We start from the raw sequence: 27,840 nt of genomic DNA, 5'->3' as shown, positions 1-27,840 counted from the left end.
CTCTTTAGATGCATTTTTAAAGCCTAAGAGGGTAACTTCATTTAAACCTGTCTTCAACTTACCCTTGAGTTAAGTATGAAGGCAGCAGCTGCACTACAAGATCTCTTACACCACACGGATTTTCTGCTGTATGTGTCATTGTGGTTTCACGAAGGAAGAAGTCATGTCCCTCTTTCTATTCACTTATTGGGAAATAAGTGTCAGCACTGTGAAAGCAGTTCAATCTGAAATTTCTGAACTGAGTAACATTGCTTACAGGAATCACATTCTGCATCAGGCACAGAATTGTCCCCACATTATTCTTAGGTCAAGAATGAAGAATCGTTGGTTCTTCATCAAGGAATTTGGATTACATAAAATACACAAGAAAACAATGATTGCTTTAGATTTAAATTGGATTACATTCAAGTGAAGTTTGTGCCCCATCCTGCTGTCTTTACTTAGAGGAGTAGTATCTATAAATATATAGTAAGGCATGTCAATATTTTTGATTGGAATTTATTTTACTGACAAGTGACTTCATTAGCAAGTACTGTTCTTGTCTTTGAAATATTCCCATTTCTAAAAATCCTCAAACATACATTTGGGGAAGGGACAGAAGCAAAGGGAGAGCTCTCCAAAACTAAAACCAGCTGAAAAAATAAAGATATTTTGACTCATACTGGAAGAGGAAATGGCCTCAAGTTGTGCCAGGGAAGGTTCAGATTGGATATTAGGAAACATTTCTTCACAGAAGGGGCTGTGAAGCTGTGGAACAGGCTGCCCAAGGAAGTAGTGGAGACACCATCCCTGGAGGGGTTTAAAAGGTGTATAGATGAGGCTGTTAGGGATATGGTTTAGTGCTAGAGTTAGGTTGTGGCTGGACTCGATGATCATAAGGGTCTCTTCCTGTGTGTCACAGACTGTGCTGGGCCAGATGCGCCCGGTGTTATGAGTTGTACCCCCCAGCTCATTCTCATCATGAGCCCTGTGGTCCTTGTCATGCTGCAGCTTGGTGAGCAGCGGTGCTGCTTGCTCCAGGCTGCCGGGGGCTGAGGCTGCGTGAGTCATCTCCGCCATGCTCTGGAGGCAGCGCTGCAGATAGTCGCCTGTCCTTGGGATAAGCTCTGCTCTCGTTGAGAGAGCTGGAATCGGCTGAAACCCAGATGTTTTTTCTGGATTTATGCTCAGGTGAATGAATGCAGATGTGCCTAAATAAACGAGAGTCCAATGAAGGTAGAGGTTGGAAGGCAAATCCTGTTCTTCAGATGTAAAACAAGTACCGTTTTAATGTTTAGAAGAAGCAGATTGGCTGTCACTATTCATCCACTGTAAGGAATGTTTTATTCCTTCAATTTGGCACGGCTCTTTATAAAGCCTCTGGTATTAAAGGCCCAAAATCACCCCATGTAGCTTCCAGTGATGGCAGAAAAAGGTTTAGGGATTTAAATGAAAAAATAATTGGAGCTTTCATTACCAGGTAGTGGAGCAAAATCCCTCTGCCCTCAGCTGTTCAGCACACACTTTGCTCCCCTGCTTGAAATCCGGAGCTGTAGGATCTCGACAGTGAGATTGTGGGAATATCCAAGCACAGTTCTGGGGAAATCCTGTATTTGCTGAATTCCGCAACTTGTTTGTGACCAGACCATTGTTGCTCTCAAATGTCAGCTATTAATTTTTTTTCCCGAGTTTATTCTTGCCATTGCTTTTGGTAATATCCAAATCGCTGTCATCCCAGCTTGGTTTTTTTTCTTTTTTGAGTCCTGTTTTCTCCAGTAAAAACACTTCTGTGCTACAAGAGTGAATGCTCTTGCCCTTAGCAGTAGTTGTACTTGCATACCTCCGAGATCTGTGCATTATATATAACAAGTTTCAACAGGAATCCCCATATACCTCTATGCTGCAAAGTAGTTAACACATCAGCTTCCCGGTAACCAGGCTGCTGGGCCCAAGAATCCGTCAATTGTCGTTTATTTTATTTCCGTGATCAAATTTGGTTTCATGTTGTATTGTTCAGCAGAGCTCTGTAAATCTCATGTAACCCCATAGGACCTACCCAGCTCCTGCCTTCCCCCTACAGATTGTATCACAGCCTGTTTCAATACATCCGTCTCCATTAATGTCAACATGAACTTCAGCAGGGAAAAGAGGGAGGTTTTGCAAAATGTTTTAAGTACGGACCTTTCAGAGTTATCATCTGTGTGTTGATGAGATTCAACCAATAACGACGCAACCATAAGACCCAGGGAAGGGGCAACATTCCCACAAGGAAGTGAAAAACTTCCTATTCCCAAACGCGAATTGGAAGGGGAAGGTTAGAAACCAAACCAGGCCATCCTACGTGCCCTTGCAGGCCTTAATTCCTTCGTAAACGTGTGCAAACTGAATAAAAAGAACAAGCTAAATAAAAATCCCCATGCAGAGAGAAAGATTTTGATCCTCTGTTAAAACAGTTTGAGCGGAAAGGATTTTGCAGCCTCTCTGTTAATCTGCCGATCACGTGGTTGAAAGCGATGCCCTTCAGGCACTATCCAGCCTGTTGTTGAATTGATTGGTCAACAAAAAAAGAAAGGAAGAAAAAAGGGAATGGAAGTTGTGCTGTTGTATTAGTATAGCCAAATCCTCGTCTGTAAGTCTGGGTAATCTTCACAGAAGCAGCATGTTGTGTTTTTTCCTCATTGAAATGGACTTCAGGAGAAAGATAGGTTTCTAAATCAGCCTCATGAGCCATAATAAATAATGAGGAGTTCTCATACCCTGTACCAGAGACAGCCAGTGTGTGTGTGTGCTCTTGGCCGCTTCGAATTTCTATTACTGGTTCCTGGGAAATAAGTAGCAGCCAGGAATTAGTTGTAGGTGTGAATCAGAAAGCAGCAGTGGCCTTTGAAAAAGAGTTTTGCGTATCTGTGGGGTGCTATTATGCATTCCTGTGGCTAATACAATTTGTTACTGCACCTAAAAACATCAGATGCTTTCAATATTTGACTTGGACATCTGTAAGCGCATTGTAAATATAAATATTAAACAGTAATTCCCAGTGTATTGGGTTTGGTATAAATATTCACTGGCAATGAACAGTGGATATGACACCAGCATCTCCTCATTTAAACTCCCAGTTGTGCCCAGTGAGAGGAGCAGCCAGATCCTCTCCCTTTTCCGAACAGCATCTGCAAAACTTTGGGGAGATGAGCTGTTTAACAGCAGCAAAAGTTTTTGTCCTCGTGACTTTATAAAAGAGCCTTTAAAACCATAAAATTTACATCTCTAAAAGATTTTTTGGTTTAAAGTTGGGTTCCCAGGCCTTTTTGCCATAAAAGCTGCATTTAAAAAGATACTCTGCTGTGTCCTCATATTGTGCCAGCTGCATTTTACATACTCACATGTCTGTCAGTGTATCACCTATATATAGAGAATGAGGGCAGCTAAAACCTAAGCAAGGTCCTTTTTATAATGTGGCTGTAGCTATTTCTATTTCTTTCTTGAAGGGAAATAAGTTTTTCAAAGCTCACGGACTTTCTTCAGCTTTGACTCCTACTCTCACAGTTTAGGTTGCCAATGGAGAACATGGCACAAAGTAGAGGTGAGTGGAGCTGGGGACAGGACAGGCTGCCCTGGATATGACAGAAAGTGAGGCCTGAGCCAAGAACGTGGCTGTTGGTCTGCAAAACCAAAGATATCCTTGGGGGTAACTGGGAGCACCCTCAGAAAGCTCAATCTCCTTGTTTTTTTTCCTTTTTGTTTTGAAAGAACATGAATAATCAGTGACAGCTAAGACTCTCAAAGACAATGAGATCTTTAACATCTTCTTTGCTGTCCCTCATAGATGGAAAAATCGCTCTTTTTCAGTTAAAAATCCCATTCTACAAATAACACCATCAGGCCAGTTTCATAATGCTTGTATTTTGTCAGCTGCTGATTTGACCCTGGGAACTTAGTTAAAGAAGATTTCTGCTAAAAATATATCAGTCCATTGGTTGAAACATGACCACGCTTTTACCATCATGCAGAAATGAAAGGAATATATGAATACTATAAACATAATTAATTGCTTTGTTTATCACTAATACATCTCAATAGGGGAAGTTGCATATTTATATCCCTAATACCCTCATGATCACAGTGTATAGAATTTTACTCCCCTATTAAAATGTTTATATGTGGCAATAGCTGCATTAATCATCTTACATTCATCTGTGTTAAAGTTGAGGTCAGAGCTGCAGAAGCCAGAATCTACACTACCAGCTCTTGCTAGAAGAAGGTGTCCTTTGGCACCGCGTGTTTGCCTCAGTGCCCACACAAATGCACCAAAAAACAGTGAAACCTACCCCAAAAAAGCCACAGTGAAACTACAGCCCTTTAGCTGAAAGGAACATAAAACTTAAGACCAAATGCTGAGGAGTGAAGCGGTGGGGTTTGTGCAGCACTCAGTTCAACAAATACAGAGTTATCGAGTCCTGTTAGGTGTAGGAAAAGTAAATACTTATTGGTGTAATACAGCTCAGGGGCAGGGGAAGGTGTGAGTCCTGGGCTGGAAAGAAATCTTGCAAATACAAACCACGCAGAGAAAAATGAAATGTTCCCTGCCTGAGTCTGCTGACAGCCTATAACAAACACCATCAGGGGAACACCTTCTGTCTATTGATTTGAAATTAAAGCTACAGCAACATTGACGCTAATGCTGTTAACTATGTCGCTGACAATCTTTTAAACTAAAATATTGAGTTGTTGTTCTTTCACCACAAAACCTTTTTCCATATTTTTCTGTCTACTAAAATCATTGGCCCTTCCACACTAAGCTTGTAAAAGTGTTAGTTACACTCATAGCTTGTCTCATCCAGTCCTAAAAGCATAAGGATGAGTAAAGAAGGGAGAGTACCCAATTAACCTGTTTTTAACACACAAATGATGAATTCTGTGGCTGTTTTAATGACTGAGTTATTCCCTGTTCCATTCATTTAATTTAAAAAAAATCACTTTAAAATCAAATAAAATCACCACAAGTTTTCCCCCTGATTTGCAAACTTTTGCAAAACACAGCAGACATTAGCTCTACTTTGTGACAGAGGGCAATGCAAATGCGCTCTTCTCTTCCTGTAATACTCGTGGGTTTCCTTTCTATCATCCATTTAGCCTAAAAATAATCTTCCTCCAGTTTGTGGGTTTCCTTTTTATCATCCATTTAGCCTTCTTCAGTTGTCTGACTGCTTTCTTGGATCATTTTGCATTTGCTGCCATTGATTTGATCTGCATATAAGTGTAACTGCTCTGAGATGGTGGCATTTTGCACTGACTTTGCAAAGGCAGAGAAGAGTTAGTGTGGAGGCAATGAGTAAGGCCTTTTGAACAACTACTCACGTTTAATTCTCTGTTGCAGAAACTCATTCCACTTTCTCTGTTGCTACTGGGTCTGCTCCTCTTGATTTATGAAAATACAGGGAGAGACCCTTCACCCAGGAATGCAAACCAACAGCAGCCGGTTGTTTGCTACCACGCTGACATGTAAGACATCCCCACTAAGAGCAAAAGAATGAGCAGACAGGGCTGAGTTACTGTGATTTTCTCATGCTGCATTACTTGTTATGTCACTGAAGCACTCCTGACTCACAGACACTGTCTGCAGTACCCAGTGGTAGTTAATAGGCACAGACGCAGCTCAACTTCTGTATAAGATGAATCTGATTGATCCAGCTTCTGTGGGAGAGATGTGAGCAAACAGGCTGCTCACTGACCTCCCAGGCTACAACCGACCCCTTTCCTGAAACCCACAGAAAGGATGTGCCTCATACCACCCGCAAAACCTCTGCACTCTGCAGTTGTTGTCTGTGAGCAACTCTTAAACAGCGAGGAAAAGGAGCAATAACACTTTGGTGCAGACGGGTGGCGAACACCTTTGGTGCTCTGAGCCAAGGGTGGATGCAGGTCCTGCTCGGCTTCCTGGGGAATCTGTGCCCCACACTGGTTTCCCCGTCACTACCCAGGTTTGACTCCTGCCCCAAAAGATCACTTGGTTTGGGATGCTCAGCAGAGGAAATATTTAAATTAAATCAGGAGATGTGAAAGCGGCTTGGGTGTGTATATGGAGGCAGCAGACTGGACCAGGAGCTCTGGGCATTCTTGAGAAGACTGTACAGAGGGAACAGTCTCTCTCTTTCCACAAAGCTGTTATAGGAACAGTGAACGCAACAGGCCCCATGCAGCTTCATGGGAACTTGCTTTATGCTCCCCAGGAAAATCTTCCACGCAGTTTTCCCCTTCCTTGCTGTCTCCTGAATCCCTCAATAATTGTCTTGCAACAAGTGCAATATAAATATGCATACATATATAAATATATATATATATTCTATCTATCTATCTATCTATCTATCCATCCATCCATCCATCTATTCCTCTAGAAGAAACAGAAGGGGGCAGTTAAAGCCCCATGAACATCTGACACAAAAGCATTTAAGACAGCAAGCGCTCCTGTTTTGTGTTTGCACACAGACCCACATGCACACGCTTTGCTGTTCACCCTCCAGACACTGCCAGCACCTACCAGCACATTGCTGGCCAGTAGCTCCTCCTGCAAGGCTGATCCTGCTAATGGCAGCGGTGAGACTCCCTCGAACTCGAGATGTGGCGTGACTTTCACCCCTAGCTTCTAAAATTGGCCTTTAATCAGATTTAGTGGCTTAGGAGAAACGTAAAGAAACCCAGGCTGGAATATAATCAAAGGGAAGAGAGGCTGACTGCTTCTTATTGCTGCAGTGATGGTGGGTGAGTATTGTGAGAAAAACCCAAATGAATTCAGGGTGTAAGTTTCACTGAAAATCGTGACATGGTCAGAAATCTCATCCACTAGCTAAGCAGATGCCTTTGGTTTTTCTCCCAGATTCTGGCCATGGAATGTAAATAGCTTTGTCGTGAGTCCAGACATTTTCTTTAATCCTCTCTACTAATACCTGGATTTCTTGTCCTGAGCCACCAAGATCCAGCTATGCAAACGGCAAGTGAGGTTGTAGGATATTTTGGAGCAGGTCTCTCCTGGAGGGATGGGGAAGCACTAAGCCCTTCAAGCAAAGCCTCATTTAAAATACCTTGTGAAATGCCAGCCACCCTTTCCCAGAGAACACTAATTCAAACTGGAACCAGCATAACCAACAGCTGCCAGGATGATCAGGCAACAAACAGTCCATCTACCAAGCAAGGACTAACAGAGTCTGATCTTTCATGTCATAAGAAATGCCAAGAAAGGTTATGACTGCTGTTTATATACCTCACAGAGAGAGAAGGAGAGAGCAGGGAAGGAGAGAAACTAAGTCACAAGGCAAGACCAACATAGGAGCAAGCTGATATTTTCTGCCTGTGAATTAATTTGTGCTAGAAGTGAAATGTCTTCTGGATACTAGAGAAGTGATGTTCTGAACTCAAAACTAGTGGGAACATGATAAACTTAGAGAATCATGGGATATGGCTTGCTTAATTATAAATGAAGCTGTATGAGGCAGGTACCTGCGAGAGCAGGGGATTATTACTCACAGCATTCTGCTCAGGCCAGGTGTCTCTTCAGTGTCCCCTGTGCTACCAGCAGCTCCCTCCAGACAAGGTGCTGGCTCCTTTTAAGAGGGTTCCTTTCTTCACCCTCCACCACTCTGGCTGGTTGTTCTCCCAGACGGAATAAACCCAAATATTCTTGGCTGCAATGTTTTTCTCTTGCTGTTGGAAAGAAAAAAATAAAAGGGAAAACGTGTGGGTACAAAGCTGTAGAAATAACTGCAAAGAGAGAACACATTAAAAGGTTTATTTTCTAAAGCAGTTTTGTTAGCAGTAAAATAGACAGAAAGTCAAGTTGTTATTACTCTGAAGTGAAATTCTTACAAAATGGCTGCTCTGTGCTTTTGTTTGTTTGTTTTTGGTGCTGGAGCCTGATAAAGCCACGTGCACAGGTTGGAGGCTCATATTAATAAAACAAGCAGTGCAGTCTGACAACTGACAGAACAACAATGACTCGCTTTGTCTTGGGATGGGGTGGCTCCAGGCCTTTCTTTTACAACTGCCTGTTATTTTCCGAGATCTCAACGGCAACTTTTTCCACCTGCCGTTGCCCTGGCTGCAGAGCCCGGGGGAAGCGTGGGAGGTATTGCCGAGAACCTCCCTGTTTGCAGAAACCGGAGGCACCGAGCACTTGTGTCAACACAACTTCTCCGCTGCGCTGCAACCGTGTACACACACACAATGACGTTCATTTAGCGCCGACCATCAGGGCTTCGCCAGGGGTCAACGTGCACACGTTTACAAGAAGCAGCAATTCCCCCAGTAGCGCATTTATGTTGCGTAATTGCCTTCGCACCAAGAAATCGTTTTTATCGAGCTTTCTGACGTTATAGCAACACAAGCCCATAGGAAAACTGCTTTGCAATTAGTTTTTCCAACGCATTCAGCAAATAGTCAGGAGTCATAATTTTGTCTACGTATACTTCTACATGTTCATTTTGGCCCCTGACTGGAGAGTTCTTGTTCTAGAGAGATACAGGTTCTGACACAGACATGCATTTATCCAAAAGCCCCTGTTGTCCCACACCACATATGGCCCCAAACCAAGTGCCACTCCATGCCCTGAAACACCTGCAACTTAAGTAGGGAAAAAAGAAAAAGGACAAGATAGGAGATAGGAAGTAAAATAATTTTATCCATATTGTGTAGATGGGCGACGGTTTCAGTCGTTAAACACGGACAAGCAGTTCCATCAGAGGGTATCCAAGATGCCTACGCGATGCTGACAGATACAGCCAGCAGCAGGAAACAAAATACCTACGGCACCTCATGTAGCTCTAGACACTGATCTTCAGGCAACGTTAGCAAGCCTGCAGAGTAAAATAAGTTGTCTAAGGTGATGCAGGAAGACAGCGACAAACTAGGAATCACCTGCTTCTCCTGAGTTCAGATTTGCAAGATCTCAGTGTCTGTCTTTTCCGGAGTCAATCCCTGACAAGCATTCACTAGTAGGCATTATTCTCTACTGAATATCAAGCAAAAATCAGAGTAGAATTGGTTATCACTGTACAGGGCTGTGGAGATTGGCTCAAAGGTTTGCCAGCAACACGCTGTGAGACAGAGATGAGGTGTCAGTGCCACATTTTAATGCTGATGTACCCCATGAAAACACAGAGGCAGCTTTTTGGCTTAATAGGTAACACCAACAGAACAAAGATGTTTCTTTGGAAACAAGAACTTTGCTGAAAATCCTGTGAATAAATTACATCCAGGCAACAGGCTGTGCTGCAGAATTGGTATAAAAAGCAGGCTTCCCTCATGATTTTATTTCAAAGCTATTTAAAATTTAAATCTAAATAACCAATTTGAGCAATGTGTCATTGTTACATTTTGTGCAATAGCATAAAATCTTTAAATAGGATCTCTCACTACAAAATTAGTTGATTTGTTCTCCAAGTGCTTTCAGATCAATTAAAACACAATAAGAGCAAAAGCAGGAAATGTTTTTGTTATAGGTGGTATTAATTGTGGTGAACTCTGGGTGAAATGGAGATGACAGAAGTCGAAACCCAGAAGAGCTAAGAGTTTGTGAGGGCCATTACTGAGAGCCTATATTTGATAAAATCTGTTCTCCCAGCTCCCTTAAATAATTTCTGACTAGCTGTTTTTGTCACACCCACTGTGGGCAGCACACAAACGCTTTTCTTGGCTTTCTGTTGGGACCTGCTTTTGACCACCACATCCACAACATAATTTCAGGGGTAACATGCTGGTGCTAGCAACACACAGAGCTGTCGGTATCTAAGCATCCTTTTGCAGCAGGTTCTCACTTTTGATGTCATTTTACTCCCTGTTGGTATCAGTGGGCAGTTTCTGGTCTAGACTGAGCTTTGGGGTTAATGCTGGTGCATTTCTTATAACCCAGACACAAAAAGCGCATCTGGGGAAGGCTGGTGAAGGTGGTGAAAGACGTGGCCAGTGTGTGAGCTCTAGAGAGCTCCCTGATGGGCAGGGAAAGCTGTTGGGGAGGTGCAGTGGGGAAAAGGACGCACACTTAGAGAAGGTTCCAATACAGCCCCAGAACTGCCTTGTGCCCGGCCCCATTGCGGCTGAACATGCCTTGTACAACACTTGGGGAGCCAAATGAACCACTGCAAGGCAACACTGGGGGGTGAGGATGACCCCCTTCATCCAAAATCCAGATAAAAAATGAAAGGAGAAAGGCGTGCTGTCAAAGGAGAGTAGCTGCAACCCAACATCCGGCTTTAAATGGCTCCACATCCATCCTGAGATGTGCAGTCTGAAGTCTCCCTTTGGGTTTGCTGCGGCTCTACTAATGCCGTGCCACTGCGGTAATGCGCTTTCAGCCCTACAAGAAAGAAGTATGAAGTGTGGTATTGACCGATTCTTGACTGTTTTAGTAGAATACGCCAATGCAGTCATCCTCTGGCTACAAATAACCACGGAAGAATAGATGTGTCCTTTAATAACAGGGAGAGTGCTTAAAAAAGAACACTTTATTGCAGTGTTGCCTTCACCACAGTAAATTGCAGCATTTTCATTTTTCTGTATTTATTACGTTGCAGTGTTTATATGACTGTGAAGCAAATATTTGCTTTCAAAGGTCACTCATTGTATCTCTCATCCTCTGGGGATATATGTAGGTCTCTCTTAGACCTCAGTATAACTCCACAAGGATATATAACGTTCTCTCTATGAGATTCTTTTTTGTATCTGAACACTATTAAATAGCAGGTGCAGAATTCAAAGTGTAATAGGCATTTCCATTAGATAGACTGTCTTTGTATTTTTGTTTAACCCTTAGTCTGCTTTTGTGCTACTGTATGAGCACTGGCATAACATGTAAAAACTGGTAGATAGGGACTTTTATGTCAGTCACCCAAGTCCCAGAAGTGGCTTGTGTTGTCTGGAAGACACAAAGTACAGCTTGGTACATGAAGTACACAGCTTTTTGTAACAACATTGGGACTTTTGTCTCCTTTTAAGAGACCATCATGCCTGAACCCAAAGGATTTCTGTTTCCTTTTCTGAAGTGGAAAAACCAAGGTCCTGAAATTTTGAGCTTGCATTTGTATATGTAATGAGTGCAAGTATAAATACAAGTAGAGTGAATGTGTGCAAGTGGCTGTAACTTCTATAACAACTTTTTTTTTTAAATCAAAATTCTAGATCTAAGAGATGATAGACATATTACCTCACAGCTTGGGTTTTCTAATCTGTCATATCCTCAGTGACTCTAGACAGAATAAAATGTAGTTTATGTTGAAAGTACAGAGAACATTTTTGAGATATTATTTCCAGTCCTATTGATGGTTCCTATGACAATTATATGTTTTTGATAGCTGTTTCAAATCAGCTTGAATGAGAATAGAATGCAAAATATGGGCAATTTCCAAAAATAAAAAATTCCACAAGGAATTTGTTCCCCAAGGTGCACAATAGTATCTTTGATCTGTTCTTGTTTTACTAAAACAGTTACAGATTTCAAAGGGACCAAGGACAGACTAGTACTTTATGCTTTTCAAAGTCCATCCGGTAATCAGTGAAAGAAAATCTGTTATGGTTTAGCTTTTGTTGGCCATTCCAGTAATCATCCAGTTTCAATGTTTTTATACATCAAGAGTGCTATATATAAGTGTTTCTAAGAAACACCATAGAGGGAAGACTCTTTGTACTCTGGATAAATAATTCCCTTTAAAATGTATAAATCTGCTCTCTACAATGAAGATTTATTGGGCTTGTTGTTGGAAATCCATGACACTGGAATGGAATTTCAGTCTAAATGGGCCTTTTCAAGGAAAATCCTCTCTCTAATCTATCCTACTCCCCATTTTAAACTGCAAAACCTGCAAAAAATTTAAACCCATTCCCAGTCATCTTCAAAATGCATATGGTTTATCATACTGTGTGGAAATCAGTAACCTTTATTGATTCTTGTGCACAGTTTTCTTGTAGATAAAGTTGAATCAGCGCTGCTGCGGGGCACTTTTGTTTATGACTAAAACTTGATGTAAAATGACTTGTCTGGAAGAATGCTTTTTGCTGTTTCTCAATCCATTCCAAGTACTTCACAAATACCAAACAATCTCAATAAACCTGTCAAGTTCAATCACTTGCTACAAAACATCTCCCTGGTTACAACCTCTGATCTTTTTTTTTAGCTTCATGCAAAATAGGATGCGTTTGCCATTAAGATGCCAACTGATGGCTCTGCCTAACTGAGAACTCTTAAGAAAAATCGCAACGTTTCTCCATTTCTCCACTCTATTTGTCTTTTTGCACCACCCAATACCACTGCTGGCTCATGATAAAAAATTAATAAGTAAAAGATCAAGAGTCAGGCTGGAATCTACTTGAGAACTGAATTTTCTGTGCAGTTTTTATTATCTGACTGACAAACAGACTGCATTATTCATTATTGTCAGTAGAAGCACTCATGTCACCTTCACTCGCTTACACATCTGAAATCATTCAGCTCACACTGGATGTGCTTGGAGACTGAACCAAATCCCATTCTCTCACTGATGCATCATCACCCACTTTACAGGTAGTGAGATGCTACTGTACAGACTTAGCACAGAACCAGGTTCCTTCCCCTCACAGTTAGATGTATATACCAATGAGATGACTCCTAAAGTCCCATCTAAATTGTCTTGATTTTTGCTAAAGCTCAGTTTAGCTATTCTGTCAGCACAAGTGTAGTGAGGGATCCAGGCAGAGGAGAATATTTTAACTAGATACTATAAAAGTAGGTGCACAGACTTGATCCTGGTATTCTGTCACAGAGGCTGTGACAAAAATATTTAAACGCTGAGTTTTGTCTCGATCTGGGAAAAAAAACACTATCTGTGAAGCAGTGACCAGTGCTAGTGCCAGCCTGTGCCAAGTGGGACAGAAGTTTGGAGAGTAGATCTTTACTGAAATAACTTGTTTTTACCTCAGCCAATCATGTTCTATTTGCTGATCAGGAGCAGTGTCTTCCTGGAGCTGCACGATGTGCCCCAAAAGGCCACACAGATGCAAAAGCGGGAGGGTTGGGGTGGCCTTGAGAGTTTAGCTGCACTCTCATGTGTCCTTCAAGAAAAGACCAATTCCTGGTTCATCTTTTCCTCCTAATCCTCAGAGTGTGCCATTGTTTCGTAAAGAGTATTTACTGCTGTTTATGAGCATCCTTGAAGGGCCTGATATCAGTCTGAATATCAGCCGTGAAATTAAACCCTGTGTTTGCATCAGCTGGGTCTGCAGATGAGTTGCTTAAGCTTGGTCCTTCGTATCGCTGTGGCCACGCAGCTGGCAGAAGCGGGTGGGCTTCTCTTCCAGCATACACATTTGGGCTCCTAAACCTTGTGTGACCCATCACGAAATGTCAGTCTCCCTCTGACAAGGATGTGGTGATGTGCTCAGTGATGAAAGTAAGATGCTGTGCCAGTAGCTGCAGGGCTGACTCTTGGAGATGGATTTCTTCCTGCTGTAGCTTCAAAGAGGAAAAGCAACCACAAGCGAGGGCACAGCTAATGCAGAAGCATGAAGGTCACATATTCTCTCTTAGATAAGAAAAATGGCAAATCTGTTGTTGAAGCTGCAGAAGAATGGAAGGAGCTGTCTCCTTTCCTTATAAGTTTCTACACAAACAGGGTGTGAACTTGAAAATCTCCCTGCCCCTCAGCTGTACCTGTTCAGCCCACCCTCCTCTTGTCCTCACAGTGAGCGCTGTCAAAGTGAGGAACAGATTAATTTCCAACAGATAAAAACTTCCATTTAAACCGAGTTATTATTGTTAAAATTTTAGAGCCAAGCTCTGCCCTGACTTCTCTCATTTTATAAAGCTGCACGTATCGCAAAGACAGGACAGAAAATAGCCCCTGGGTTTTGCCTTCTTACAGAATGTTTGCTGAAAGAGGCTGCTTTGTCCTCTTTCTGTAATCGAGCATGACGGCATGTGCTTTATGGCTGTTTATTTGCAGCCCCTCGCAACTTCCCCACCTCCTCCGCACCTGGGATTAGGTTCTCCTGCAATGAACAAATCTAACATTCAGTGAGCAGTAATTTGCAATGTGCCGTGCTTGAATCAAGCAGAGAAATAAGCCAGTGTTTTTGTTATAAAGACCTGACAGATGGTAGGAGGACCCGCCTTTCTTAATCAAGTCATGCTCAGTAATCAGAGCTGGCTCAAATTTATAACAAAAAAGAAACCCTACCCAAATGAGGATTAATGGGCTACATCCTGATGTCTGGTTAGGATGAGCTCAGTGGCATTGTTCTGTATTGAGAGGGATAACGACGTTCAGAATTTGACCCATTTTGAGGAGAAGTTGAAAATATCAGGTCCTGCCATCGCTTCCCCAAAATGAAGGATTCTCCCAGGTAGACAACTTCTCCCAGCCTAGTTGTAAATATTATTTCAGAGTCTGAACATGGTGGACAAGTCATTAGCTGATACGAATCTGCAAAGTTTCTTTGCCTTTCGTTTCATTGCCTTTAATTTCATTGCAGATGTATTAGCTAAGCATCCAGCCCCCAAAGCAATGCAGCTGAAATATAGGACATGAGGGGCATAGGCTTGACCTTGACCTCCTTCGTGTTAAGGCTTTTAATTCTAGAGAAGAATGAATGGGCCTCAAGACTGTTTCTGGTAGCAAGTAACACCTCCCGAGTCTCCAGCTTTGATATGAATAGCATTGGAAAGGTTAAGAAAAAAGAAAGGCTTTTCCTCAAAGAACACGACAAGGATGCATCCTTGTTCTTCGAGAGTGATTAATAATACAGAAATAAAGCACCACCTTGAACAATCCTCTACTCTCTACTACGTAAGATGTGCTCTCTACCATATAGGAATTGTTATCTAGGACAAAAGAGTTTGGGTGAGAGCGCACATGTAGTAAAAGCACTTTTGTGAGACTGACATTTAAGCACAGTTCAGTGAGTCGGGCAGCCTAACCGCACTGTTTCTTTCCCTTTTCACTGTCTTCCAGGCTCACGAGCAGCTGAGTACAAATCCTTGATCTGCAGCTTCCACAAACACCCCCACAGCTAAAATGGCGGAAGACGCTGATATGCGCAATGAGTTGGAAGAAATGCAACGGCGTGCCGACCAGCTTGCCGATGAAGTGAGACCGAGCGCTAAACTGGAAACTTGGGGTTGGGGTTGGCATGAGAGACACATCCAGAAATAGGAGCTGATCCGGCAGAGGATGTCTAAGGCTGATTCTGTTTTCTGTCAGCTTTACACTGAAAGCAGAGATGGAAAAGAAATGAGCCAGGGCAAAATATAATGTCGTCTTTAGTGTAGATTAAGCCATTTATTGATCGTGAGTTTGGTTTAGGCATTAAAGCCCGCATCAATTCGACTGGCCTCAGAGCAAAAAGCAGCAATTTAGTATTTTCTGAGGACCCCTTCAGTTTGCCAAACCTATGAAATGTTAAAAGTCACCAACAAGGTCTTGAAACGTCTTAGCTGAAAACCACAGACTTTATTTTTAAAGTGGAACACCAGCTGTTCCAAGCGCTACTGCCGCAATGTGCGAGCGAGGGGAGCACAAGCCTCAGAGACGGCAGCGTCTTCGAGATGCGGTGGGAACTGCTGCATTAGCAAACCCTGACAGAGAGCTGAAGATGAAGAGATCACCAGTACCCTGCTGGTGGCCTGATTTCCAGAGAAGGCAAAGAGCGTAGGAAAAGCGTACTGTCAGCATGAGCCTGTGCATTAGCGTTGGAAACTGTATCTTGCCAAATCTAACTGTTTTTTTCCTCTCTTTTTTTTTCAGTCCCTTGAGAGCACCCGTCGAATGCTGCAGCTTGTTGAAGAGGTAAGAACCTGCATTTTATTAGCACTTCTGTTGTCAGAAAAAGTGATGAAGAGTCTGACACTGGAATTGTTCTTTTTTTAACTCACATTGCTAGGGCATGGCCATGGCTTCACATGCCACTCTGTCCCCCCTTACAAGGATCATTCAAGACACTGTGTCCCCTTTGCCAAGTGTCACAATACAGACCAGCTGCTCTGGCACTATTTTGCCTACACCTGAGTGTCCATCGAGACAGGCTACTTGAGACAAACCAAGAGAACAGGCTCTGAATGTGACTTGGAGTCAAGGACAAGTGGCTGAGTTTGCTGCAGAGCTCCTGGAGCATCATGACAGCACAGCTCTGATGTTCTTGACATAAAACTGCAAGTGGCAACAGTGAGAAAGGCCCTTGGTCTGTTTACCCCGTTGTCTTAAAACACTTCCCTCCCCATGAACACTTGCAGCTATTTACAGAGCATCAGTAGCCACAGCCACTTCTTTATGTATCTCTCAAACATTTATTAGGATTTCCAGGCTCACGAGATGTCCTAGATCAACAGCTCTGGAGAAGGAAGTTCTCTGTTTTTCCACGGTGCTGATGAAGGCAACCCAGGCTCAGTCTTGCCTGGAGGAGTCACTCCCCAAAGGGAAAAAACAATTAAGTCAGGCTTAATTTCACCCTTTTCATAACAAAGGGGTTTAAAAGTCAAAAATTCCCAAACTCAGTTCAGTTCAGAGTGTTCCTCCATCAGGTGGTAGAAAACTTTGCTCCCGCCTGACAGGACGTATTATTTTCAGACACCGAGCGAGCCTTGGCTCTGGAGCTGGTGACATTTTTAATCAGGGTCATCAGCACTGACAGTCCCAGTACTCCTGACAACCGGAGGAGTCTCCAACAGAGACAACGGGAAGAAAATTACATCAGGTCCCACATTCAGGAGCAAGTACAAGCCCAGCCGTAGGCTTCATGGCCTTGAAATCAGTCACGACTGTGGAGATCAATGGAGTTCAGTGGAGACAAAATTAAATTTCCGTGTACAGATAGACAGACAGATGGGTCATTGAGTGCAGTCAGTATCGTGTCTCCTCCACAAACACTTCAGATCTGGGCCTCGTGCAGTCGAAACGTGCTCCTGTCTCATGAGCAATCTGTCCCTTTTTGCTGTTCAATTCCCTGGACATGTCATGTCTAACCATCACTTCATGTCAACTCTACGCTGGATGCAGCTCCTGCTGAAATCAGTTCAATGACATGGAAGAGAGTGTCATATGGGTACCTCCACAAATGCAAAGCAAGAGAGCCTGCTACCCCAAAATGCCTGTGATCTAAATAAACAAGGCAGATGATGAGTGGGAAGAAAGAGAGGAGCAGGAAAGGGAAGTGATTTGCTCAGGGCCAAACCATCAGTAAATATCAGCCCTGTCTCTCCTGAGCCGTATTTGTGTGACCTATGCACTGCTCGAGTCTTCCTAACATATTGAACCAGCATATTGTGAATGCCACTGGGATTTCAGTATTAAATCGTGGCAAATGGCAAAGTGGGAGGAGAACTGGGACTGCTGAATTTGCCAATGAATTTACGTACTACTCTAGTGCTTCTTGGAAGAGCTCAGCATCTCTCTGGACCTGCCTTTTATTCAGATGCTACAATATCTTCCTGTCCAAATAGAGAAGTTTCTAAAACTCACACGGAGCAGTCAAGGGAATTCTTCTACAATGAGCTGAATATTATTTTCACTAATCTGACTACAAAAAACCTTTAAAATTCTTCTACAGTCTGAACAGGTGGCTGATTACTCCATTTCCTAGGTACTTTTAAAAGAATGCAGCATTTAGGGAGTGAGAGACTTTATACTGAAAAGACAAACTGTGAGTGTCTTTGAAATTGAACTTGTGCTGCTCTGATCTAATAGACCAAAAAATCCAATTAGACTCCCTTGCTTAGCAGAACCTGTCTGGTGGGTAGAGATGGAGGATATTCTTACTTAGTGAATGAATGCCTTTTACTCCATTCTTTTGACACAGCAAATCTGTTATTCCTTACCCAGGAAAAGGATGCCTCCATGCTTAAGTGTTATTTATACGTATATATATGTGTGTGTGTGTGTATATATATATATACACACACACACACACATATATATATATGGATTCCTGTCATGGTTGGCTTTGCTCTGTTAGATACTAGGAAGATACAGAATAAACAGACGGACCTGGTTCCACTCTGGGACAGAAGAGTGTTGTCCACCCAGGGAGGCCCTATAGCAGTACAATGCATCCTTAATATGTAGGTCATAGCCTGGGGGACAAAACCAGTGTCCCCAAAGGACCGTGCTCTCCTTGCCCAAGAAGACTAGGCTGAGTTTGGAGACTGAGCCCTGGTGCTTTTCCCAGGGAACGTTCATGAGGAAAACTATACCTGTATTTTGCGATGGTGCTGTGCAATGTTTGGGCCAAAACATAAAAACAAAGTGAGGCAGAAGAAGTGAGACTAAATACACAGTTGTCAGCTGACCATCTTATTTTCTTCTTCAAGTTTTTTACCTCTGAGCCAGCTTTATGAAGTGTAGAATAAGGCATGCAAGGGAAAAGCAGTGAGTGTACTACCATCCTCCAGTGGCAGCACCATGGCCTTTAAAGAAAATCAGTCATTGTAGGGTGGGGAAAAAACAAGATGGTTTCTGGCTATGATGCAGCAAGGGAAAAAAATACCAACAAGATCAGTACTGCAAAAAGCCCAGCAAGAAAGCACTTAACAACATGTACAGACAAAAGGTCTGGTTTGTACATTTATATCCAAACAGGACTATCTTCTCCTCTCAAATGCTGGGGGGGAGGGGGGTTGCAGTCAAGTTTATTAACATTTCAAAGCTGAAATGGTAAGCTATAAATGTTTGATAACCTCATGATGTTGCTCTACACCGGACACTGAACACACAGTATGCCACTTTACTAACTTCATTCATGATTGGGAAACAAGTTTCCCAATACATTATTATCATAGTCAAACATTCCTTAGTCTGAGGAATAAAATAAGAAATATTCTATTAATTTAGAGTTTGGTCTGAAGCTTGTCAAAGCAAATTTGAAAAATTCCCTTGACATCATTAGCTATTGGAGTGGTTCTACTAAGAAAAGTGTTTTAATCTGCATAATTCTACAGAAATATATATCTGGCACAGGGGAAGGAGATTCATAATTCTCGCCTTGTTTTTTCCTACGCAGGATTAGACCCCTTCATCTATGTAAACCAGCAGGGTAGCACTGGAGTCAGGGTCATCACATTAGATGAAAACAGGGCACACAGGATTTGCGTGGGGGTTCACAGATTCGGATCAGCTGAGGATCTGAACCACAGGGTGAATTAATAGGCTGAGAAGTAACGTGGCTCTTTAATCATGCACGGATAGACATTCCAGCGTTAATGGGGTGACAGAACTTGGAGCAGGAGCTGAGGAAATGCGTTACTATGGATGACTAAAAAATGTTTCTTGGACCACATTTTTGTCTTTAGGGTGTTGACACTTCTCTTTAGTGTCTCTGGGAAGTGCTAGCAATGTCAGCCTCTCCTGCTACAGAATTGTCTGCATTAATTTATTCAAAACAAACTCTATAATCCATATTGATTAAAACAAAATTATTCATTGAAGTGGAAATTTGTGTGTTCCTCACATAACTGAGAGTGTATATCCATTTTTCAGGGTATGTCCTGAAATGCAGAGAAAGTGATTTGGATTGCCTGATAAGTCATTCACTTACACTGTTATGAAAATCACCCCTCAGGTTAAACCGAAGTTGGAGTACCTGCCTTTTGTAGCAGGCGTGGATAGGATGCAACACACTGTGTTGCTGGAGGGACTGATGGACCCTTTGAGAAATCATCCCAATTCGCTTCCTAGTGTTATTCCCATCTCGGGAAATTAAGTGACGTAACAACAATAATAATAAGAAATGACACGGCGATGCATTTCTCCTCTGAAGTGCTAGGCAAATTTCAGTGAATGTTTTGTTGCTGAATTGTTCTGAGAGCCTCATAAAAAAAAGTTTAAAAAGCTGTTGCAGAAGATCAAAAATAGTGTGTATTAAATCCTCCAAAAGGGTTCCCAGACATGCTGTTAAACTGGCTTCACCGAAACACTGGTAGAATTAGGTATCTAAAAGCTGAACTAAGCCCAGAGTTTTAAAATCGCGTATTCTGGCTTACTGACAAGTAGCTTAGCTGGTGGTCCAGTGGAGAACGAGCTTCATAGAAAGCTTGTTGAACCCAAACCAGTGCTACTTGTTGGTTTGCTTTTATCTAAACATTAGAGCTTAATGCAACTGAAAGGCTGAAGGACATCAACTTTCATAAACTGTGGTGCTGTTTCACCCAAAGTAATTAATTTTTAAGTTGAAAGTGATGGCCTCCTGCTCTAAGGGGTCACTTTGCATGCAAAATTGGGCAGATCTTTGCAGAAAAACAGTTGGCAACCTACAGCAGTCTCCTTGGAAATCACAGTCTGAGAGGACACACCAGCTGACCTGCTCATTCTTAGAGTCAGGGCTGAGTATGCTCAAGGGCTGTGTGAGAAAAGTGGTATGTTTTATCATCTCCAGTATTCTTTCTTTATGGATAAACAGAGGAACTCCAGAGCTGTCAGTTCAATGCTTCAACAAAAGCAATTCATGCTATGCTGTTTTCTTCTAAAGGACAAGAGTGTAAGATGTTTGATGCACCATGGCAAAATCCAGCAGTCCAAATTCTCCTCTGAAGTTCAACAGGAAGACAAGGAGAGCCAAAAGTAACTCCAGCGAGAGAAGGCTGTTTCCAATTTGAGAGCTGGATTACAGTGGCACGTGCTCCATGAAGTCTATAGGGTCCTACGAAAGATCTGGTTTTCTTCCCTCTGGCCTGAACTACCCTAAGCATCCCATCTTTTGAGAATCCTTATTTTGTAACAAGCTAAACAAAGGATTGCCTGCGCAAGGGCTGGAGGGTCTTAATTCCTCCATAGCACAGGAAGAAAGAAAGGCTCTAATACTGGGGAAAGCATCCCATTATTACAAATTTTCATAATAAGATGGACCTCACTAGTTCTACCCATTCATGGCCTTCCATGTAGGATACGATTGAGGTTGGTGAGCACTGGATTTGGGTCAGAACGCTTCCTGAGCCCTCAGGAACACAAATCAAAGCATGGTCACCAGGCCCCTGCCATGACCATGGCTCTCCTGTGAGTGTGCTATCAAGGTTGATGATCAGCTGTTCTAAAACACGTTATTTTTGACTGGCACTTTGCAAACACAACTTTCGTCACCTCCTGTTACACATTCTCTAAGCAACCAGTTCAAGTGTGTTTGCTGGCACCTGCCCTCACCAACACCAAGGGGAGGTTCTGTGATTGTTCTCATGCAGAAAAGGCCAACGTTGTTTGTGTTTGGGCCCCAAACACACTTGTGTGGCACATTTCTTCCTCTATATTCCTGCAAATGAAAAGGTTTTGTAGTTTCCAGAGATGCCTCAGTGTGTTGTCACTGAAGGTCAGTTACTGAGCGTTTCTCTCCTGCTCCAATTAGGGCATTTTTAGAATAGTTCTGTCTTACAGACATGTTTGGTTTTGAGCTAAAAGATCAGTCACAATGGAAATAATGAACTTTGAGGAAAGCCTGAGTCTGTTTTAAATGCCCAAATGTGATTTTTTAAAAGAATTGGCTTTACAGAGTTAATTTTCGCGAAAAGGCTGAAAATTAATGCTTAATAGAAACTTGGAACAGAAGGAGATTGTCACTTGATGTCTGAATCACCTCGTCTTTGTCAGTGAGCATCTTTTTATTAGCCTCGGTATGCTTTGGATTAGGCCTCTGATGCAGAGAAATACATTCAGTGCACACCCTTTAATATTTTCACATTAGTAGCAATGCTGTGTCAGGCTGCTCTTAAGAGTATTGCCTGATAAAATTAAATGGCACTGATGGTCAGGTAAGTAAAAGAAAATTGCACCTCTTTTGCTCTGTGCGAGGATTTAATATGAAATACAAACCATAAGGACTAATTGCTGAATTCTTCTCTCAGAACAGGTCTTATTCAGGTCACTGGACATCTTAGCTGCATGAAGGCAGTTTGCTCAGATGTTAAAAAAATCCAAGAAAATAAGGTCAGAGGGTTAAGGAGCAGCAAACATTTCTCAGTCTGATTTGTGTCTGACTCACTGAAAGCCAATAACTATTATACCACCAATTGCGGGTTTTCTGAGTCCAATATTTAGAAGGGCTCCGTGTCAGAATACACCATATTTACTCAGACACAAGATGACTCAGGACCTAAGGAGCATCCTTGTGTTTGCATGAGGCATGTTTTTGAAAATACATGTAAATATTTTTGGGTAAGACATCCTTGGGTGCCAGGGGTGTAGAAAGAGTGCAACAAAATGCTATTGCATATCCAATGCTTAGTAAATCTGGCACCTGCCCTACAGAAAACTTAAGATCATTAACGGTGTTTCCTTATGCTAAACAGGCAAATTGAAGATGCCCCTTGGACCCTAAGTTTCTAAAGGCTGCAAAAATAAAAGATGGCTGGGACTTAAGTAAACACAATAGGAGCTTGAAGGGCGAGAGAGCAGCAGCGGGTAGCTGGTAGGTAGGTGACCCAGGGCCAGTGGGGCACAGAAGACTGTGGGGAGAGGGAGGAGGCTTTTTTTTTCTCCACCTGGCAACTCATGGAAGGATTTAAAAAAAAAAAAAAAGAAGAAAGAGTAAAAAAAGGAGGGGAATGAAACAGGCTGCACACATGTGATGTTTTTCCCAGTTTCTACAGTGACGCAGACATTAAAGACAAGAATGGGAGCGTAGAGAGGGGCAGATGAGAGCACAACGAGAGGCATCTTGCATCCCTCTTGAAGCAAGCAGGATCCTCTTGAAGCAGAGCAGAGAAGCACCAGCTGCAGGAGCCAGACAGCCCTCGAGTGTGGCAGTCGGGCTTGGAGCTGAGCTGATGTGGGCAGTGCAGCTGACGGCCACAGACACTTCGCTGATCCCAGAAAAAGAGATGCGTGATGGCAGTGAGCAGGGCAGCTGGGAGGAAGGAGAATATGAAGTCCATAACATGCCTCAAAGAGAGGGTGGGGTGGCCTGAAGAAGCAAAAAGGAAGGTCAGGACTCCAGGTTTATGTTCCTCACCTTCCTGTACAATGTCGGGCATCTCTCCCATCCTCTGCAAAATCAACACCACCAACTTCATGTGCTTCACAAGGGTATGGATGGCTTTATGTTCATGGAAGCAGCTATATTACTGCTGCACACATCCTGGCAAGCTGATGAGTCTCAGAGGACTTTACTTCATCTGTTATTGAAATGCAACAGTCAGGAGATCATTCAGGCCATTAATTATTCACAGACGTTATCACTGCTCCAAGCAGAATGGAGCTAGTTTTCCCTTCGTAATTAAAAAGGAGCTAATCTGATCTGTGATATAGCTTAGTATCACAGCACCTAGAAACCCGAGACATCTGGTCACATCCCAGTGTGATGATAATGCATGCAAAAATGCTATTTGTGAAAGTGCCCTGCTGCTGATTTAGGCAGGTGGGAGCTCAGAATTGTTCTGCTTTTGCTCTAGCTCTGTGTCCAGCAAAGGTGATGATACGAGTCCCATTAACCTCCATAAAAGCAGGAGTAGGATCAGCATGTAGAAGTTTTAAAAACCCTGCCATCAAGTTCGATCTGAAGTCCATTGATGCTGAAGGTGTCTCTTGGCTGAACTAAAACTTGGCTCAAATCCATATCTATTAGATCTCCAAGCCAAAAAATGTAGCTTAATCCTATTAAATATTAGCCTGCTTTAAAATGGATTTCCTAAGTAGGTAAGCTTTCTGACTTCTGTGTTGCAAGGGCTACATACAAACCACTATGCCTCCTTAACAAACACATTTATATCGTATCTATTTTCCTTGGGAATTTCTCGTGTGGGATGAACGTAACCTGCAATGTCAACACCCCCTACTTCCCTTCTCCTGCTTCAGAGAACTGGGAGATGAACCCTCTCTTTTTAGAAACTACCCTTGTGTAAAGTGATTGTTTTAATCTCAAAGTCCAGGACTTTGTGTTTTCTGCAGTAGCTCAGTAACCCAGTGAATCCTGAAGGATTGGTGATACAATTGAGAGTACCCAGTGTCCAGGTACATATGGTCTTTGGACTGTGTCATTCCTTTCACTGTTTTTCTTTTGCCTTCCTATGTCCCGTACCTAGGGCTGAGTGTTCCCTCACTGATCTCTCTTTCTCTCTCTCTCTTTCTTCTCCCCCTCTCTCTCCTTACCTTGCTACCACTATTGGGATGTAGAGTAAAGATGCTGGTATCAGGACTTTGGTTATGTTGGATGAGCAAGGAGGTAAGTTCAGATTGCTTCAGTAAGGAAGTGTAACCCTTCTCAACGTACTGTACTAACTGTGTGCAATCCTGAAAATGAGGACTATAAAACACGTGTGGTTGTGCATGAGAACCCAGGAATCTCTTTGCCTTCGGCTTTGTTGTCTGTTAGAGAAACATACAATAACTGCATAATAGTCTGTATTTCTTTTGATATGTTTCCCATTAATGTTAAAGAGAGCTGCAGGCTGAATTCTTCCAAATCATCATTTTTTCAGCAAGCTTTGGGTCAAGAACCAGCTACACAACAGGAAGATTTGCCTCCATAAGTGTAAAATCCAATATTATTTACACAGGTGCTATGTCATTTTCTCACTTGTTTAACTACAAGTGAAAAGCATACCTTAAATGCAATGAAAGAGTAGGTAAAAAAGGCTTAGCCTGTGTAAAATTCAGCTGCTTGTTGTACAGAAATGTCACTGAGGATAAGAGAAATTTATCATTAAAAGCTATGACACAAACAACTTATTACAATTGACCATATAGGAGCTTTCAAGCTTAGATGACAGTGACAAAGGGTCTGTGGATGACAGTGACAAAGACAGAGCTAAATATATTCAGCACATTCCAGGAAATTACATTTTTGCCCTTCATAATATTACAAAGAAGCAGGTAGCTTCTTTTCCTTCCCCTTTGCAACTAATAATTCTTCATTTGCTGCAGACCCACAGCACCAGCAAAATGGTGTCTCCAAAGAGAAGTTAAACCAACAGACTATAAATTTCTGCTACTCTAAATCAAACCCGCCCCCCCCCAAAAAAGCCCTTGTTATTATTTACTATGTGACATGATACGAAACTGCACTAGGAATTGTTTTCTACAGAGGTAATGCTATACTGCTCATTGAGCCCAGACAACGATTATAGGCAAGGGTACAACATTGTTGGGAAATGCACTGCAGAGCCTGATGGACCCTTTTCATCTGTAAAGTCCCTGCCTCTCTGGCACTAAAATGGACAAAAAAGTAATAACAGAACCTAAACGGAAAGTATTTTCTTCTATTTGCTTTTATATATACATCACAGTATCACAGTATCACAGTATGTTCTGGATTGGAAGGGACCTCAAAAGATCATCTAGTCCAATCCCCCTGCTGGAGCAGGAACGCCTAAGTGAGGTTGCACAGGAACATGTCCAGGTGGGTCTTGAATGTCTCCAGAGAAGGAGACTCCACAACCCCCCTGGGCAGCCTGTTCCAGTGCTCTGTCACCCTTACTGAGAAGAAGTACTGAGAAGTTTCTTCTCAAATTTAAGTGGAACCTCTTGTGTTCCAGCTTGATCCCATTGCCCCTTGTCCCCTACATCTTATTAATTCTCCCCTCCCATTTCCTCCTTGAGGGAAAATAATTCAACCTAACCAAATTTTGTCGCATCAATTTGTCTTGACAAGAAAAAAATTACAGAGAATATTTTGTTGCCTTTGAATTTTTTTTTTCTGAATAGCCGCAGTGGAAGAACCAGCACTGAATACAGAAAGCCAGAAATCACTTATGTTGAAACAGATATGGCACCTGCCTAAATAATGTGTTTTGTTTCAGAAGTGAATTATACAGTTAAAATAAATTATGAATGTTGTCAGACAAAATCTATAAATACCCAGGTGTGTGATTCACAGACAGATCAGCAGAAACTTCAGTGGTTCCTGTAACTTCCCTTGTCTTGGGACAGTATGTTTCTGTCATTTAACTGTTATTTTTCCACAGATTGTTTGGAGGTTTCATTTGGGTTTTATCCCTGATTTTTTGTTGCTATTGTTGTTGTTATTTTGGAGTTCTACTATTGCTAAACCCTTTGTGCACATGGGTTATCTGACCGACTCTCTAGTCAAGCAAGGAAGGATTGTCCGTGTGAGCCAAAGAGCTGAGACTGGTCCTGCTGATCTCTTTGGACTTCGGGGAACTCAGTATTAAACTCCCACTGACAGTAAAACCTGAAATGTATGGCCAGAGATGTGGTTAGTTGATACTTTCATGAAAGAATCAGCCAATTTAAAAGCCTCTTTAAATTGGTTATGGTCATACTTTAAGTGGTTCAGTAAATTAAGCTTGTGACTATACAGTAGGGGTTTCTCAAGGAAAACAGTCTAAACAATGCTATTAACAACGCTAATACAAATTGTGGGAATATTGTAACCACTGTACTATGCTAAATGTTTAATTTTTTTCCATCTTAGTGATATGCAGCCGTAATAATTGCTGATATATATATTTTTTAATTTTAGCGACAAAGAACTTACTATACTATTGGGCAAAATACGCTAATGATGACTTTGAATCCTCTGTAATTAGTGCAATGTGTGCAACTCATGGATGTCTCAGCAGATTATAAGATTAAGGAAATAATTTGCTAACACTGCCATGTGATCTCTTTTCAGCTGACTGCACAAGTCACTTAAGATTATTAGGTGTTAAACAGACAAAACCCATGACATTGATCTTTCCAGTGGGTGGCAAGCAGAATATCTAATCTCTGCAGTTGCTTGAAGCTCTGTTTCTAGGTTTCCTTACAAAATTGCTTGCCTTGAAGCTATACAGACCTTCACAAGGAAAACTTCTTTGAGCCGATCTCAATCTAAATAACGCAAAGCAGAACTCATTTTCTGACATCAATAGGCAAATGCCTTTGGGAATATAAAAGGAAAGAAGTCAGTGTAATTTTACAATAGTGGGTATTTCTATGTTAAAGCCAGGCTGACTAGGTCCTGTTGCCCAAACGCTCAGCACAGTTGGGTGCGCAGCAGAGCACAGAGCCTGTTATGACCCTACAGAGATGTGGAGCTTCACAAGAGCTTTTATTACTCCTGTTTCACAGAGGATGGGACTGTCACAAAAACTAGAGACCTCCCTCCAGTGTCCTTTGAAGTCACTGGGAATCTGAGGTGGCTTTTGAACTGGTCCCTCTGCAGTACCAAGGGTTATCATTTTCTGACCCAGGTAATGTCACCCAAACCAGTTCACCAGAGTTCTTTCCCTGTGGAACCCACAAGAAGGAGCTAAGAGGTTAAATTCTCCTTGCTGAGATTTTTTTTCCATCGGTGAGAAAGTCTTTCCTGGACATTATGTGCATCCATAATACTTACATTTTTAAAAACCTGGCCTTGAGTCAAACAACCTTATTTATTTAAATATAGATACGTAGATAATGCTTTAAAATAAAATATTCCCATTTTACACTAAAAATGCGATGCTGCATAGGATTATCCAGCATTAGTGAAACATGCTAGTTCAGAAAAATGTTAACATTTGGATGCATATTAGTTAAAAGACTGTAGAATTGAAACTGATACTGCAAAGTGGGGATACAGAGATAAACCTGAATTGCGGACATAGCAGGGGTCCCAGAGTGGTAGCTCTGATCCTTTTAAGGGAGCTCCCATCACCTGGGCATATCAGGAGGCAGAGAGATTTGGACCTCCAAGGACCTTTGTTTTTGGGTATGATGATGTCCTCATGCAGTTTATTACAAAAGAATTTTGTTCTTGTATTCAAAATGAGGTGGAAGGGAAAACCTTTTCCAATAACAACAGTAGCAGCACAGCCATTTTTCATCCAAGGCAAGATAGAGCCACATCCACGACTTTGATAAGCCACAAAGAAAATGGCAATGCAACTGAAATGTTCTCCCTTCACCACACCAACAGCAAATGTGAAGGAGCAATGCCAATGAAGATGGGGAG

The 27,840-nt window shown here is 42.2% G+C and overlaps 1 protein-coding gene across 2 annotated transcripts in view; it reads left to right on the top strand.

Moving 5' to 3' along the window:
- Positions 1-15,008: 15,008 nt before the first annotated feature.
- SNAP25 (synaptosome associated protein 25) overlaps positions 15,009-27,840 on the top strand; it is a gene marked incomplete at both ends in the record, with an annotated part of 28,112 nt that continues 15,280 nt past the window's right edge. For both annotated transcript variants that reach the window (XM_080340903.1, XM_080340904.1), the window contains 3 exons: positions 15,009-15,080; positions 15,738-15,779; positions 24,078-24,126. In XM_080340903.1, coding sequence (XP_080197029.1) covers positions 15,009-15,080; positions 15,738-15,779; positions 24,078-24,126 — 163 coding nt within the window. The remainder of the gene's footprint in view (positions 15,081-15,737; positions 15,780-24,077; positions 24,127-27,840) is intronic.

Source organism: Nesoenas mayeri (genome assembly GCF_963082525.1).
Source record: "Nesoenas mayeri genome assembly, chromosome: 3".
Classification (NCBI taxonomy): Eukaryota; Metazoa; Chordata; class Aves; order Columbiformes; family Columbidae; genus Nesoenas; species Nesoenas mayeri.
Note: the sequence above shows the minus strand (reverse complement) of the source record. Positions and strands in the feature narration are given on the sequence as shown.